This window comes from Patagioenas fasciata, chromosome 1 (assembly GCF_037038585.1).
Source record: "Patagioenas fasciata isolate bPatFas1 chromosome 1, bPatFas1.hap1, whole genome shotgun sequence".
Lineage (NCBI taxonomy): Eukaryota > Metazoa > Chordata > Aves > Columbiformes > Columbidae > Patagioenas > Patagioenas fasciata.
This window is the reverse complement of record NC_092520.1, coordinates 139,892,033-139,909,638: the sequence shown is the minus strand read 5'-3', so window position 1 is coordinate 139,909,638 and position 17,606 is coordinate 139,892,033. Positions and strand designations below refer to the sequence as shown.

The following is a 17,606-nucleotide window of genomic DNA, read 5'->3' as shown; positions in this document are numbered from 1 at the left end:
GAGTCAGAAATGTACCTTGTTTTCTGACTTGAAAAAGGCTTGTAAAGTTGTTGTGCAAATGTAAACAACGGCTATCTGTCATCCAAATGGCTGAGCTTCTGAACACCTCCATGTAAGGTTTTTGGGGATCCTTTTGGCTGGATGCCATTTGCTAATTATGTAATAATATATTATAACCACCATAAAAGTTGGAAGCTGTAAAGGTTGTAGCTTCTGAAGTTTGCAAGATTCATGGTGAACATTGGTTACCTTTAAATAAAGATTAAAGTAAGTTACCTTTAAATAAAGGAAGGATGAAGTAGCAAGTTTGGATCTTAATCTGGAAGCACTCATAAAAAGTGGGTGTAGAATTCTGCCTTCTGTATGGGCAGTAAGATATGCAAATTGACAAAAAAAACTCACAACACCTTGAAAGTCTCATTTCCTTTTTAATTATGATTTCTCTCGTCTAATTTTATTTCCTTTCCTTGAGGAAAAATATAGTGACAGGCAATTTTTGCATAAAGAAGTTGTATAATAGTATGGCTTAGCAACAATGTGCAATGCTATTTAAGTTTTAATATTTTACTTTAAGGTTGATTAATCACACAAAGAAGCTGATGGAGAAAGAAGAAAAGCTCTGCATTAAAATTCTTCAGACATTACGAGAAATGCTTGACAAGAAAACTAACTTTGCGGAAGAGGTACTGCTACCATTTTAGTATTAAATATAGAACTAATAGCATGGTATTAAAATGTTTGCTCTTGGACAGTAACAGAATCTGACATGACTTCAATTTTGCACATGTTTTAGAGATAATGTGGTGTCTTAGGAACAATGTGGTACAGCAGAAAGTGAAATTGGAACCAAAGACACTATCTGCCTTACACAGATAGTTTTGTATCAGAGACTTGACAGGAGTCAAGGCAAGGAAGGTGAATTAGCAGTGGCGAGTATTACTATGTATGATTATTAGATTTTGGATATCCTGTATTTCTGTAGACTAGTCTTCTTATGTCATACTTGACATTATCTGTCATAAAATCAATTGGAAATATAGGAATTTTTAATTGCAAATGTACAGTTTTTCCCTGCTGCCTGTGATGCCAGACTTTTGTACTCCATATGTGTAAATGTGTGATGAAAATATGTAATGTTTAAGCAGAGCTGCCAGTTTTGGGGAGAAGTGGCATAGCCTGTACTCTCTAAGTGTCTAATTTTTTCTTTCACTCCTCTTTCTCCCCTTATTGCCCAGTTTTCTCTTGCAAAACCAAGTTTTTCAAATAGCTCTTTCATCTTGCCTGTGCCTTTGGTTATTAGTAGCTGGATTCGGATTTACATGTCAGCTATCCCTTCTTTTTGAACTTGATCCCTGTGCCTTTTGTGTGGTTTCTGCTTAGCAATATTTCTGAGTATTCCCCAAATTATTTCACTATTATTCACTCTTAAATCTGATTCATAGAGCTATTATCTAATCTTTCAGTGCCGTCATGTTCATTTGTTCACAGCTGACATGTTTAGGCAAGTATCTTCATGGGTTTCACTTTACCTTGAAAAAAAAATACCGATTACAACCCAGTGTTGCACTGTTTCATTGTCGTCTTAGGCTTTTACACCAAAATATTTTCAGATGTCTAAGTAACAGCAGTTATTCATGTTATTGTACTTGGCAAAATTATCCACCTTTCAGGTATACCAGCTATGAGATTCAAAGTTAACCCCAATCTAGCCTTAAGAAAAACAAAGTCTGTGGTGGTTAATATGCCTGTTTCTGGGTGTTAGAGATTTTACTTTTCAAGTTAAATGTTTTGGTCCTGTTGTATGATATGCTAAAGTACCAACACACCCTCTTTTCTTTTATGATAGATGAACCATATATTGGAAATGGGAAGTGTTCACAGTGTGTTTTGACTGTACATTATTTGTTTCAATTTCAACATATGGACATGGGAATATATTGCCCAGGCTTCTAAGCAACCTGTCAGGCAGGACAAAAAAAATCTCAAGGCAGAACAGTGAAATGAGGACAAAGGCAGCAGTAGCAAAACATCAGCCTTGCTCTATGCAAAAACAACCAGTGTACAAAGAGAACACCAACCTCCTCCTCACCTCCTGCAAAGAATCTAGCTTGAAGTAAAATGTGGCTAGGCCTGGAGAGACAGAAAAGTTTTAACGTCATAACAAGAGTTTCAGAGGTGAAGCAGATTATTCTTAATTATTATTCATACTTATTCTAATAGTTTTTGGGGTCCGTAATGCCACTGCACCATATGGGAAAACTAATTTGCTTTTGTACCTGCATGCTATGATGAACTTTGCCAAACCTCTCCAAAATAGTTTCATAGACCCATCAAAAGTTACCATCACCTCAGAATTATGGGGCGGCGGTTGGGGGGGGGAAGCAGTGCTTTAATGTATGACTTGAAACAAGCAAACAAAAAATTTGTCTGTTGTAATTGCTCTTTGCACCCTGTTGTGGATGCTGATAAAGTGAGACTGAGTGAAGGCACCAGAAGGAATGTGCTCCACTGGTGTATAGGGGCTCTTCACCAGCCAGGCCAGCCTCTCCTTCTCGGAGGTGGACATCAAGAGGTGTATTCCGAGATCCCTTGCACGACCTCCACCATCTCAGCAGGGCATGGTGGGTGGAAGAGCTGTTCAGGAAACAGAATTTCTCCCTCATGCTTCTTCCTGAGTCCCATAGATTTTACACCGAGGAATGTCATGAATCAGTGCAATGAGTAAACAAGCTTGTATGGTTTGCAAGTGCTTCTCCACCTTGCGACTCTTACGAGTCATTGTTCACAGGATGGACTTCAGAACAGTAAAAATAGCACAAAGAATAGCCTCTTGTGCATGTTTCCAACTTTTTTTTTAACTGTGATCTCATTGCCTGCAAAGTTATTCAACTATGTTATGCAGATACTAAAAAAATTACAGTACATATGTAATGGTAATACTTGAGCAAAGCTACAGAGGGACACATAACTTTTTGACAGAAAGTCTGAGTTTGTTAATCATCCATCATAACATACTTTGTATGACAAATTTGACAGAAATAGTAAACCTCCAGTTTCTGCAGAATTTTCCCAGAGTGAATAACAAGGAAGAAACAATGAAATAAAATTTCTTCCTCTCTCTTCCCTTTACCTCCCACCGTTGAGATCCAGGTCTGGGAACCTTGCCTTCTACTGTCTGTATCTTTCATCTGACCACTGGAAGGTAGCCCGTTTCATTGAAGGACCAAAAGGAAAAGATAGCTGTAGATGCTTATTTCACTTTTTATGCCGATTCCTTTATCCACTGCCTCAACTCTGTTGTTGTGCCTCCCCTTGACTGGTGTGTTTCAGGGCTGCTTGTGCTCTCCTGGCTCCGTCATCAGTTGCCCTTGCAGTCAGCCTTTGAGGCAGCGCTCACTTGTGCGTTGTTTTGTGTAGTGCTGCAGCATCTAATCGCGATAAGAATCAAAGTTTAATTTCAGAAGTTTGATTTAAAGTAAATAAATTACACGTAAAACCTCTTAGTCGTGGATTCACTTTCAGAAGTAATTGCGGGTGATTATTACAATCTCACAGGACTTCTATGCTAAGTCTTAGTCCTGTTTGTATTGATTAGGTAACGAACTGAAATGGAACTTGATCTACAGCCCCTCTCTTACAGAAAGCTTTGCCAAGAACGTGTTACCCCAATTTGGTAAAGCAGTATGTGGAGGAAGTCAACATTGCCTCTGATTAGACAGTAAATGTTGTATACATAAAGCCTACTTTAGACTGACTGTTTAAGAAGAGAAACAGAAGAGACAGAAAGGACTGCTTTTGGACTAGATCTGCCTGAGCTATGTTTGTTCTTTTGTTGCTGGCCATTTTTATACCCATTTTACAAAACCAGAAAGATCTTGGTCTAGATTTTTTGATATTTTTTTAGGCAAATCTTTTTTGTTCTTCACCACAGTGCTTGATTTCAGTTTAATTTCTGTGTGGATGCTGCCTCTAGACCCACTTACATGCCTCAGTTTTAATCTGAGTAAGACTTCCTAAAGTACATAGATCACTGATGCATGTTCACTTTGCAAATAACTGGAGCAGTTTAAAATCTTAGCACTGACTTGCTGCCCTGTTGAAAGTGACTGTCCCTACAAGGGAGCTGGCGGGCCAGGAGGGGCGAGTCCTCCCAGCTGCTTCAAAGAGAGTTCACAAGCTTGAATTAAACCCCCCATCTGTCAACTGGATGAAGTTGTTGAACTCTTGACTGAAGCGTGCTCATATAGCAACTTCTTAACCCACTCCAGCTGCTGGCATGTCAATGCCTTGGGCATGGACAACCTTCTGGTTTCCCAACTGTTCTTAAATGAGGTCAGCATCTCTGGGGGAAAATATTATTATCTCTGATAACATCTGTATATGACAAGTTTAGTTTAACATTATGGACTGATCAGAGTGTTAATGGATGGTAGTGCATTACAGAATACAGCAGATTCCAAGCCTGAATACCCTGCCAACTGGTAGTTCCTAAGGGAAACACTATTATAAACAGATTGAACCCTTCAGCAAGGGTTACTTGTGCTGCAAAAGACAGACTTTATACTTTTTCATGCTTTAGGTGTTGAACTATGGTATAAATAATTGAAAACTGCATTTTTAAGTGTCGGTAGAACAAAGACTGTGCAAGCTCCTAATTCTCAGAGACATGTAGTTGTGCTTATTACCTTTTCTTGGAAAAACTCATGAAAAATCTTGTCTTGCTCTTATAGGTTTGCACTAGCTTCATGATTTAAAATCATAGAAGATGATTTGTAGCCCTTCGTTTTGCATTGTTAACATTTCCGCATTCCACTTTAGATATGAAATGTAAGCTATCCTGTCCTCTTTGTTTGCAGCAACAGCACCAAATATTCATAGGAAGAAATAGTACAGCTTTGATGTAAATACAAATGTATTTTATTCCCATAAGATGTAGTCCCTGATATGGCCACGTATGACTCTTAGTCATTTTGTGCCTGAAGACCTGGGTTTTTCATGTGGAGCTGTTGACAAAACTGCAATGAGTTTGTCAAAAGCAATAGTCCCCCCAATGTCTTGATCTACCAGTTAAGCTGAAAGCATTGGGAGATGCAGGTCTTTTTCTGCTGGGAAAAATGGTCTCAATGGGTCTTAGAAGCCAGGAGATGTTGCTGAGAGCCACTACAGTGTCCCAGCATTGTAGCTCTTTGAATCAAAGGCATTCTCTACATAAACTGCATTCTATTCTATAGCCTCATCTGTTTAAGATGTTTTTACTTATTTGCATCTGCTAATTAGGCAGCATTCAGAAAAGCAGCATATGTAGGTAGAAACAAAAAAGGAAAAAATATAATAATTCTGAATATGTGAGGCTTGCTGAATGTATTATACCTTAAAAGGATGCTTATTTTAAATGGGAGGAAGAACAGGATTCAAAATTCCGTTATTTGCGTTACTACTCACATTTTGGATTAGTGGCACTGCAGGCATTCTGAAGAATTACGTTTAATTTTTCACCATTTCTGCTGTTTAAATTGTGCTCATTTATAAAAATGCCTAAGCACTCGCCTGTTTTTTCCTGTTGTCAACAGGCCATTCTCCTCACTAAGCTCAGTGTGGCTGTAAGGTAATAGGGGGTTAGAAATACTACAGGAGAACATTTAAGCTTAATGTTGTTTATATTGAATTTTTTAAAAAATCACTTGAATGTCTCAGCTGGACATTTGTGCAGTAGCCTGCATTAAAAACTCTCTCCTTAGGAAAACAGCCACAGTCTCAGGGGGAACGAAGGTTCAGGGAGGAAGAATGTTTGGTTATTTCTAGCAGTGCCAGCCTGGTTGCTGGGACCAGCACATGCGGCTGGTAAGGTCAGGAAGCCACTGTTGTGGCTTTGTCGTGACAGTTAAGTGATGAAGTATGGCAGAAAGTTCAAACACAACTGGGACAAACACCTCCATCTCTGCGATGGTTTACGTGAAGGTGGTGGTCTGTTGCAGAACTGAAACCTATGCTAATTCATTGCAGTGGAGGATTCAAGCTTTGCTACTGCTGTGAATCCTCTGAGCCAGTAATTGCAGCGGCAGGACCACCAGAGCTTTCAGATATGCAAGACTAAACACTAAATGTAGTCAGGCCCTTGAAGTGTGCTAATTCCTCATTATACCCATATGTTGACATTTTACAAGGCAAAGAAATAAAACCTACAGAGAAAGAAACCAATGCAATTTCACTTTTCCCCCCTCTAGGCTTCAGGCTGGAATAATTAAGCAGAGAGATAACACATGTGATACTGTTGTGTATAATAGCTAGGTGTTGGCCATAGTGCTTAGTGCCTCGGGCCATCGGTCACTATGGCACGTTGTCATTGCTGCACGTTTCTGGTGCTTTGACATGCAATATCAACTAGACTGCTCTAAAATAGCATCCCTCATGTTTGTGGTATCCCTTGTCCTTCCTGCAGCATGCATTCCTCCAGACTAAAGGATACTGCTGTACCTGGACATTATGCTAGGTTTCAAATTGCATACATTTATACAGAGATTTATTTTGTTGCTAGTGCAAAAACCTCTAAGTACATGGTATATGTAAAGCATGGCTTCTTTTTAAGGCAAGATTTTTTTTTCTGTCACTAACAGGCTGCAGAGATTTGATCCAGCTTTGGACTGTCATCTGCTTGTGTTCAGAAGCCTGTTCAAAGCCACTTTACTTGGGCCAGTTGTGAGGGGCTTATAGTGATCTCTGTCAGGGATAGTTTCAGGCAGAGTGCATTGCTCTTGTTGACCTGGACAAGAACTTTAAACTGAAAGTCATCTATCAAGGACAGGTAGGAGGTAGCATTTCTGACCTCTCACAAAGTGTAACGTCCTGATCTAGTGAAAGGCAAGAGCACTTTAATTTGCTGTGGTGGGAGTGGAACACATGCCTAACTGCTTTGCAGGACTTGGTGCATTCATGATTTTGCCCTCTCTTTTATATGGGTAATTGTTAACTGTCACTGTCATCCAAATATATTATCTCCAGAGACAGAAAAGTACTTTTAGCTCAGGTGATAGTTGACTGAGCAATGGTGTTCACTACTCATCAGTACTTATTCTTCTTTTGTTTCAAAACCTTGGTGGTTTTTTGTTTGTTTGTTCTCCAAGTCACTAACAAAGCTAGTGGCAGGATGCCAAGGCTGAGAGAAACACATGGTTGTAAACAGGTTTCTTCTGAAAGACTGTAGCCTCTCAGCAGCTCATATTTATCAAGTTTTAAGGATACGGTATGCTGTTATCCCATCTTGTTTCAGAAATATTAAGCCCCAAATCCCAAATAAGAAGTTGTTTTGGAACTTGTATCATCTGCCTTTCTCACATATATCATAATTCTTCTAAAGGAGCATCTGATACTGTAAAATACCATAAAATACTGTAGATACTAATTCCAACAGTTTCAGTTGAAACAGTAACAAACTGGAGTAGCTTGTTCCTTGTTCTCAACTTCAAATGACCAACTTCTGCTCTGGAATTTCCCCTTTACACAGTGTATGTGATATATGGATGCTCCCTGTTTTCCCCTTCTCTTTTTTATATAAATTCCTTTCTATGGATCTGATCTTAAGAACAGCAAAAAGCAAATGAGCAATAAGATCTTAAGTGCCTGCCAACTGCTCAGTATCCTTCTCTATTAATACTACTTTTCGTTAAAAACAAATGGAAAAGAGTGCAAGGGAAGAGAGCTGTTTAAATGAAACCTTCAGAGCTCTGAATATGATTCATCTCACTTTACTCAGGTACAAGATTCATGGAACTGATCAGGATCCGTTATATGAACAACAACAGTTGGATTTTATCTTTGTTGTTTTGATTACAGGTGGAATGGGTTTCACTAAAGACTTCAGTTCATCTATAAGTTAAATTCCATGTTCACTATAGCTATTTGAATCAAATTGTAAATTATGAAGGCATCAGGATCAAGATTATCTTTCTCTCTGGTTTTATTTATATATTTTAAATCCTGACTAAAACAGGCAAGATTTTTAGGAATTACTCAAAGATTCTAGGCTATAGTAGATTGGCAAGAGGCTAGGTAAATAACCAAAGGTATCTTGTAGGTTAATATGTAAAATGAATTGCAGTTTTATCACATGGTTCATGTCCACAGGTGTGTGGATTTTTGTGTGAGGATATATTCATATGCAGAAATTTATTTATTTTAGATGATTTATTCCTATTACTTTTTTTTTCTTTTTTAATCATCAGCATATTACCTCCGTGGTGGAGTCATATTAGAAGATAAATATTTGAATGTGCGTTCTGCATCCTACCATATTGTTTTGTTTTTAATAGAGCAGTTGTTCTTGCTGAGAATATAAAGTGTCTGATATGCATTAATGCTCTCAGAGTTACTTGAGGAAAAACATAAGTCCCATGGCCACCCTAATTTTAGTGATTGGTGCTTGTTTAAAACACCCAGCTGACATCCCAAGAGGCCTGTGTCTGTGCTCATTTGCAGAGCAGGAGCAATTCACATAGGTGCAGGTTGAGGTGAGAAGGGGAGTTCAAGGGAACACGTGAATGATAAGTACAGAGAAAGAAACAGATTGCAGACATCCTGAAGTTTGGGATAGTTGCAGTTTTTCTTGGGAGTCAGGAGAATAAAACTGCATAAACCTTTTTCCTGACTGTGAGCCTGGAGGATGTTTCTCTCCACAAACCTCCTGCTCCTTTTAAGTGTTAGCTGCCATACAGGAAGTCCACATTTCTGAGCAGCTTCTGTATCACTGCTGGGTAACGTTTATAATTTGTACTGGTGAGAGCAGAGGAGTGCTGCAGTATCACAGAGACCACTGTGTGGCAACTGTGGACTTTTCAGAAATGTTTTCTGTCTGTGGGAGCAGGTCAGCTGCTGCTGCTTCTGCACAGCTGAATTCCCACAGGAGTCAAATGTCTGCAGTCATGGAGGGGGCGAGAGAAAATGTCTCGTTTAGTTTTCAGTTTCCTTGGAAGGGGAAAAGGGTTCTTTTGTTTTCTGGGTTTTTTTGTTGTTGTTGACTATCACAAATTTGCTGTTGCTTTATTTAATATGTTTGAGCAACAACGCTGTTTGTACTTTGCAGTCGCACCAGAGATGGCAGTGAGCAGAATTCAATGCATTGTATTAAGGCTGGCAAATGAATATTTATGATAGACCTAGGGAGCCAGTAATAAAAATGAAATCGGCATGATGCCACTAGATCCAAATCTTTGATCTCTGTTTTAAGAGAAAATACAATAAAGCAGGGGATGATGGACTCATTATAATGGAATGGTTAGTTATAGTTAGTTAGGGCAATGCGAATAGGTGGCATTACATAAACTGCTCTAGTTCAAGATTTATGATTCAGGGAAGTGTTTCAAGAACTGAGTTTCTACAAAAAAAACCTTCAGTTTATGATGTTATTTGGTTTAGTCAGTCTGAACACAAAGAACTAAAGATACATCTCTTTCAGATATCAGGATGGGCTATGCTTTTGCCTTACCAGGGGAAGCAAAAGGAGAAAGAACCAGCAAGGCCCTTATGCTCAACCTCTTTCTGTGCTTCTGTTTCTCATCTATCATCCTGTGAGCAGCCAGGGAGGGTTGAGCAGTGCAGAAGGTGGACATTAGATTCCATTCCCTGACCAGGCTGTCTTGCCAGATACCAGATGTGAGGGGGCACTGATCAGCAGGGAGGGGAAGGCTCCTGCTTTGGCACCACCCAGGAGGGTGCAGGGGTCCTGACTGGAGATGTTTGCCTCAGCTGGAGCCACCTATCTCCATCAGGAGCAGGGAGAAACTGCTGCAATGTGCTCAAACAGCTTTGGTGAAGCCTAATGAAGGAGTCAGTATTTGATAGGGATGGGGAGCAGGAGTGAGTGAGCTATTTTTCTTTTTAATGGTTGCAATTACTTGCTTAACACCCCTGCCACACTAAGCAAGACGTGGAGGAGGATTGATTCCAGGCCATAGATGAAAGCTGATCTTGAAGCCTCTGTCTAGCCAGACATGAAGAGGAAATGGAAACTCACTGTTTTCTGATTTCTTTCATACTGATGTAATTTCTAATGGACTTCATCACTAATGACATCTGGCAAGGGATTATTCCTTAATGTTGTCTATCTCCCTTTTCTCCCCCTCTTCAAGAAAACGAAGGTATATCCTATATTGAACTTCGAAAAGCTGCTATTAAGCACCCATTGTAACTGCTTCTGATAGAATCTTTTTTTGTTTTTGGTCTGATGCGGATTTTACCCAGCATGTTTGGCCTTGGAGGAGCGCCTGGATGGTATTGCCAGCTGGAATTGTCAGAGCTGCTTTGTCTTCTGTCCCAGGAAAACAGAAGCCTGGCGGGCAGTCACTCTCGCTCTTATTTCATATCCCTGCTTAGTCAGAGTTGCCAACCCTAAGCACTGAAAACCCTGAGTCAGGCCACAAACAAATCACGAGATTAGGCTTGAAAATCATAAGATTTTTAAAATTACGAGTAGTTTATTTGGGATTTCTTTGAGGCTTTAAGAGTGTCTGTTCCTCCAATTTTATTCTACAAATCCCAGAGCTTGATATATGCTTTATTGAATTATGTGTGTGTTTGTTTACTTAAATGAAAGCCAGGTTCACTTACGGTTACCTGACCTCTGGAGTTTGTGGGGAAAAAGACCAGAATATTTAAATGATGTGGGTTGACCACGCTGCTCAATGAGAACTCTTGTTCTGGAGTTGGTGATTGCCCTGAAGATTATGAGTTTAGTTATCTCGGTGTCACTTTGACTCCTAGGCTTTTTGCAGAGAGCGTTCCTGTCAGGCAGAGCCTGAAAGTCTTCTTTCAGTTTATCGCAATGGGCACTTTGTGCAGGTTGTGCCTTGTTTACCTTGCAACAGCTTTTCATGGGCAGTGTGTGGCACCTTGACAGTGAAGTCCGATTAATCCATTTCCTTCCCACTGCAATTTCGCTGTCGCTCAAGTCTTGCTTGGAGCACACACGTGCAAAGTTTTTCTGCTGTACGGAGTCACGAGCGTAACATGCTGACACAGCGTGGATGTCAGCGAGAGGCTGTGCTGGCTCTGAGCTGATTGAGCTGTGAGACAAGGAAACGTGCTCTGGAGGTTTGCACTAGTGTTGGTAACTCCAGATACAGAGCTGTCACTTGGGGTTGAGGAGGGGACCTTACCACTCTGGAAATTCCTCTTGGCAGAATTGTTCAAAACGTTTTGTCCTCAAATACTGAGCAGTTACAGTAGCACTATCTCCTTAAATTCCTTTTAACTGCAAGGTTTTTACCCCCTCCCCTCGCCCCTTTAAGTTTTTTTTACTTTTTTTCTCAATAAAACTTGATTTTTTGACTCCTTAGTTGTATATGGTAGCATTTGTGTTCTATTAGCCCTTCATCTAGTAGGGCTGAATGCCAGTCTGTCTGTCTCACCTGCAAAAGAAATGTAGATAACCTTGACTCTCAGGTCTCTCAGTATGAAGACTTCTTTCTTACTCCAGGGGAACAACCACCTGTGCTTGAACCAGGTGTTTTCTCAGCCACAACCAACTAGAGGTTCTCAGCTCTAGGTTTCCCTCCAGGCCACTCGACTGGGTGGAGTATAGCCCTTTAGGAAATTGAACTCTTCTAAATATACAAGTATTTTTGACTGCAGCTGACTAAAAATGAAAATTTAAACAAATGCTGGAAGTCCTGCACATTGTTGGGAAGTTCTTCCTCTTTCACTAGTGAGAGCAGGTTTTTTTTTTTTCAAAGGGGCTAGAAATGTTGCTGGCAAATAAAATATACAGACTGAGCTCTCTTGAATTTGTGAAGAGACTCGTATTAACTAGGTTTCTTTTGTGAGACTGAAGAAATAACAGTGGTAATTCACTGCTGGCAATAAAGTGGGTGATGGTCAGTAAATTTACCCTGGATGGCACAGAGGATTGTTCTGGTTGTATGTCACAGGCTTTATTAAATTTGTCCTGGTTGTTGCTAGCATTCTGTTTGTGTAATCATTTTAATTCTGACAACAAAACTAACCATAAGGACACAGAAGTGCCTTTTGAAAAATGGAAGTTGAACAGTTTAAGCTGTTCTTATTTTTCTTCACATTTAAGTATTCTTACAGTGAGTAACATCATGCGTGGGAATAACTCACACTTTGTTACTGGAGTTTGGATTTCTGTTCTGGTGCTGTGTGTGTGGAAATATTTGCATGAGAAAAAAAAAAAAAAAAACCACCTTAGCCAGAGCAACAAGTTAAAGAGATTACTTTGGGCTGTGGTGTGCTTAGTCAGAAGCGAGTAATTTGTATTGCAGAAGTCTGGGCAAAGTGCTACCTATCTCTGCCTGTGTGTGCAAATCACCTGCTATGCCACACAGCCAAAGGAAAGGGAGTCAAATGAGAGCAGCGCTGCCTACATTTAAGCACAGAGTACGTGTGTTGAGCTGGGATTAGGAAGTGACAGAAGAACTGGCTTCTTCTGGAGTCCTGATACTCTGCAAGGCTGATGAGAAGCTTTTGCTCTCCGGACCATGGTCTGCAGACAGACGACTTAAATGAAGCTGTTTATCTAAACAGATTATTTCTGTATCTATGATACTGAAAGAAGTTGTTTTAACTCAGTAACAAATTCTAGCATACCAAGTAATCTAAATACAGGTCTTCCTTTTTCAATTAAAAAAAAAGGGAAGCTAACTAATTGATATATGCTTTAATTCACCACGTATTTAACCTGATTTTTTAACTCTAAACAATTTGAAACAGGAAGAAACAAGCCCCTTTAGTTTTAAAATCATCTCTATCTTTCCTATGTTTGCACAAACTTTTTATTTTTTTCTGATTTTTAGCTAAGACTTTGAGAGCAAGAAAGGAAGTGTTGCTGGAATGTTTTATTTTGAACTAGCCAGCAGTTTATGGCTTCTGTGTATTAAGTTCAGTACTTTGATCACTATCTTGTCTGTCTTGCTACTAAGCCTTATGTGGTGTGATTTTACTATTGAGCCAGCTGGGGCTCTGCCCCATGCAAGAACTGTGAGCTAATAAAATCAGAGTAAATTAAAAGTGTTTTCTCAAGCCCTCTGCACAATTCTGAACTATTAATTTCCCACTGCAGCTTTGCCAGCTGAAAAGTAGCTGCTTTCATGCCCTGGACTACACCGTGCACGTACATCTCCATCTTCCAGCAGGGGCCTCCAAAGCCACAGGAGGTGGCAAAGCGGTCACTGGGCAGCTGCAGCAGTGCACAAAGGGGCTCTTTCAGATATGTTCTTGCTAGAAAAGCACATGTGCAGCTCAAACGAGTTACAGTGCCCATCTGACTTGAGCAGGAGCCACCCTGGGGAAACTGCCTTATTTTTTCTCTGAAATTGGTGTACAGATATATTGCCCTAATGCTTGTTTCTGACTTAGTGTACACTGTGTTTGGGCTTGGACTTAGTTCATTCTAGATTTTTCTGTTGTGAGAAGGGTTGCTGAAGGACAAGGGAAGGGAGCTGATCTCCCCTCTGACAGCTAGGTGAACAGGGCATCGCTTTTTGCCCTGAGTCTGCTGCCTAGTGATGTACCATCGCTATGGGCATGTGTCAGTGTAGCAGAGAGTACTTTCAAGTATCACAAACTAGCTGCCATTTTGGGCTTCTCTCCAGAGGACCAAATGACTCACCTTCAAAGAACGTCTCTCTGAAAGTGGAAGCAGGACTTTGCGTATGACAGTGCAGAACCTAGCAGTTGGCAGGGTGCCCATTTTCTCCTCCTTAAATCAAACTGTGTGCTCCTAGGCTTTGTGAATGAAAGATTTGTTGGAAAAAATTGTATTAAGTCGTAACAAACACTGATTTAGTAAGCTTGGCTTTGGATTAACTACACAAATTATTGTCTGAAGTTGGCTTCTACTAGGAAAAAACATGTTTTTTAAAATTTGCTGAAATGTTGGCATACATTAAAAAAGTCGCTTCTGGAGTCAGACAAACTTCAGAAACTCTTCCTGCTGCATTGGACAACTTGACTTGCAATGCCTGTTCTCCCGAAGGAAGAATTCTGCATCAAGATGGCTCCAAAAATCTGTAGCCTAAGAGGGTGATCCAAGAGAAGACAAAACACAGACCTGTATGTAGTACCGTCCCCTGCAAACCTCCATGTGGTGTGCAAGCACTGATCCTTGCTAAGCATGGATGGGGTGGCTAGCAGCTTCCAAGCAGCACAAGTTGGGATGTGCACTAACTCCATACTCTTCCCAGCTCAGCTGCGGTATGTGGCTGTTCTGTTTAGCAATGCAGGCCTGGACATGGTGGACACTGGTAGGAACCCCCTTGCCCGAAGAGCTGTTGTCTTTGACACAAGGAGAAGCATGTTTTATCCCCAACAGCTAATATATATCCATTTCTAAATAGAGCCTGCCTTGTTTGTGGAAAACCAAGCCAGGTGAGCAATTCCTGGTTGTCATATGTATGTGCTAAGTGGGAGAGGGCTCTTACCCAGACCTTGCTGCACATGTTTAGCCACTGCATAGGAGTCCTGCGTCCAGCTCTGGAGCTCTCAGCACAGGAAAAACATACACCTGTTAGAGAAGGGCCAGAGGAGACCACAAAAATGATCAGAGGGCTGCAGAACAGCTCTGCTGTGAGGGCAGGGTGGGAGAGTTGGGGTTGTTCAGCCTGGAGAAGGCTCCCGGGAGACCTTGTTGGGGCCTTTCAGTACTTAAACAAGGTCTGTAACGAAGATGGGGACAGGGCCTGTTATGACAGGACAAAGGGTAATGGTTTTAAATGAAAGGTGGGGAGATTCAGGCTAGACATGGGCAAGAATTTTTTCACAATGATGGTAGTAAAACACTGGCCCAGGTTTCCCAGAGAGGTGGTAGATGCCCCATCCCTGGAGACATTCCAGGCCAGGCTCCACGGGGCTCTGAGCAACCTGATCTAGTTGAAGATGTCCCTGCTCATTGCAGGGGGCTGCTCTATGAAAGCCGGGCGCGGCTGTGAGCAGGACGTGCGACAGGGTGCAGTCAGCCGGGCCGGGGCTGCCCGTGTCCCACCCGCCACAGCTGCTGCGCCCAGCGGGAAGGTGCGCGGTGTGTGCCGGTGCCCGCGCTCTGCCAGGGCAGCAAGCGCTGCACCCCCTGCGCACTCCCGGTAGCCGGGGCGGGCGTGTGAATACAATGTGCAGCGTTTTTACCTTTAGAAGCGTCCACCTCTCTGCCTGCTGTAATCGCCTTTGCCTGCCGAGTGATTTAATGAACTGTTTTGACTGGTCGGAGGAACGGTCCCGTTTTCATTTGCTGCCGCCGGAGCCCCCCCCCCCCCAGCCTATCCCCTTAACTCCCCCCAAAACATGTGACAGCGCATGTGAGGGGCGCTGCGGGGCCGGGCCGGAGCAGACGCCGGCTGCCGCCTCAGCCGCGGAGGGAGGCGGGGGCAGCTCGCCCCTGCCGGCAGCACCGTGCCGTTATGTAACGCCCGCAGTGTCTGGCAGCGCGCGCGCCGGCGGGGGCGCGTCACGTGTCCCGCGGTGCTGCCGGCCCTGAAATTCAATTAGATTGGCTTTGGAACGGGTCGTGAGCCTGCATGAGATAAGCTTTTTTTTTTCTGCTTCTTCTTTTTTTTTTTTTTTTTTCCTGCGAGACACTAGAAAGCAAATGGGCTGATTAGCTTTTGCACATTGAATTGATAAATTGCGCCCGTGATTCCAGCGAGGATGTGTTTTTTTCTTTTGTGTGGCGCATATACATCTATCGTGCCACCGAAAAAAAAAGAGCCTCAAATCAAGCATTATGTAACCTGGCTCGAACAGCAACAACAACAGCGGCGACAAAAGGAGACAAAACAACAATCTCTCTCTCCTCCTTCCCCTCTGCCCTCCCGCTGCCAAAAGCCCGCAGAGCGATGTCTTGTTGCTGCTTTGGCAGAGGGTTCTGGGCCTCGCTGGCTTTGCCGCTGCCTCCGAAATGCGGTTTCGCGGGCTGCGGAGCTGACTGTTCAGGTTTTGGGATGATTGACAGTCGTCAGGAGGCTGGCAGTTCTGGTAGAGGATGCTGGTTTGCAGACAGGAAAGTTTGTGCACACAGGTGGCCTGTTAGGACTTTTCATAAATTATTCTATATGTGAGACTCCATAGTGGCATTACACAGGGGTGTCTGTATGAAGTTGCAAATGTTCTTGCCATAAACCTCATGCCTTTTATCCAGTTCTCTGCAAAAAGAAGGTCCTGTGACTGAGAGGGGAGGGAGAAAATAAGCAAGCAGCTGAGGAACAAATTGACAGAGCTGAAAGAGAAGCGATTGCCCCATCCTCACCCTGCAAAATTCACCTCATCTTTTCTCCAAAGTATGGTTTGAAATTTCAAAATTCCTCCTCTGGTGGAAGCTAATGCTCATTGTCTTGCCCTTGAAAAGAATAATATTGCTGCCCAGAAGCTGTGAAGAAACCAAACCCTCTGAAATTTTAAGCTGTATTAAATCTTCTCTGCTTTCTAAGGGCCCGAATCTACTGTTTACAAGCAGTCTGATTGCATGGCAGTCAAAACATTTTCTTCTTAAACATTTCCCCTGCCACCACTGCAGCAAGAAAATAGCCATTTACAAAGCTGTGCTTGCAACAAAATCCAATGTTGTTTGATAAGATCAGGTGTACTGGTTGTGCATTTGGGGAATATTCAGCAAATAATATCACTTTATATGCTGCGCATTCTATTAGCCTATATTTATTGTATTTCCAACAGGAAGTTATTGTTGGAGTGCCTTTTTTTTATTAATAAGCATCACAAAATGTTACTTTCTCTGCTGTTTAGAGAGTTTTTCCCCCCTATTTCTCTTCCTCTGTTCTTTCACTTCATCTCTATAGATGCACTTAACATACCAATGTTTAAATATACATTGCAATGTATAGTTACATAACCCTGTCTTGCAAAGTGCTGAAAAATGATCCCTGACATTATCTCTTGACTGTTTTTTTAAAAGTGACAGGTTCTGCTTATAATCTAGCACTATCAAAAGACAAGGAGGCATGCTGCAGCTACATAAGGATGACTTCACACAAATCAAACAAAAAGTAATACAAATTATACCCCAACAAATATCATATGCTACATTTCTGCTAACCAGCAAGTCTTAAATACAGAGTGTATAAATGTGTTTGCTAACGAGTGGATACTGAGTTGATTTAATGAGTTGGTGATGCAGTCGGTGACTGCTCATTATCACCAGAGAATTTAACTTGCTGCAGCAACTCAGAAAATAAATGAGTATAGCTCAGATTGGACTGTGCTGTGAGTGAGTCGGGAACTTTTCCTCTGTGTAGCTTTAGCAGTCTTTGGTTTCCCCTGCTTTGTATTAGCCATTCTGAGCTGTATTTAGGATCGTTTTACCATCCATCGGTAATCCATCCAAGGAAAGGCAAGGAAGTGGTCCCAGACCCTGCCTCTCATGAGCAGAGGCAGTGCCCAAACAGGTAAGCAGAATCAGAGGTCTTGACAGCTAGGGTTTAACAACACACTCCCTCTCAGAGTAAATGACCACTCTTCTAGCAAGCTGTGGGGGGAGAATATTGGGACTCCAGTTATCACCTAACAGGCGTTGCAGGGCATAAAGGAGCTCTAAAGGTGTGGAAAGTTCTAAATACAATTTGAGCGGGTCACATCACTTACAAATGAGAGCA

At 41.8% G+C, this 17,606-nt stretch overlaps 1 protein-coding gene and 1 long non-coding RNA gene across 4 annotated transcripts in view; one reads left to right on the top strand and one right to left on the bottom strand.

Moving 5' to 3' along the window:
- Window positions 1-17,606, top strand: part of ITPR2 (inositol 1,4,5-trisphosphate receptor type 2) — a 278,837-nt gene that overhangs the window by 156,362 nt on the left and 104,869 nt on the right. For all 3 annotated transcript variants that reach the window (XM_071816102.1, XM_065845412.2, XM_065845403.2), the window contains one exon: window positions 575-683. In XM_071816102.1, the coding sequence (XP_071672203.1) occupies window positions 575-683 (109 nt within the window). The remainder of the gene's footprint in view (window positions 1-574; window positions 684-17,606) is intronic.
- LOC136105691 (uncharacterized) lies at window positions 678-15,267 on the bottom strand. Its single transcript, XR_010652027.2, has 3 exons — window positions 15,130-15,267; window positions 14,430-14,512; window positions 678-3,428 (listed from the first exon to the last, which is right to left on the bottom strand). It is a non-coding gene; the product is annotated as an uncharacterized lncRNA (long non-coding RNA).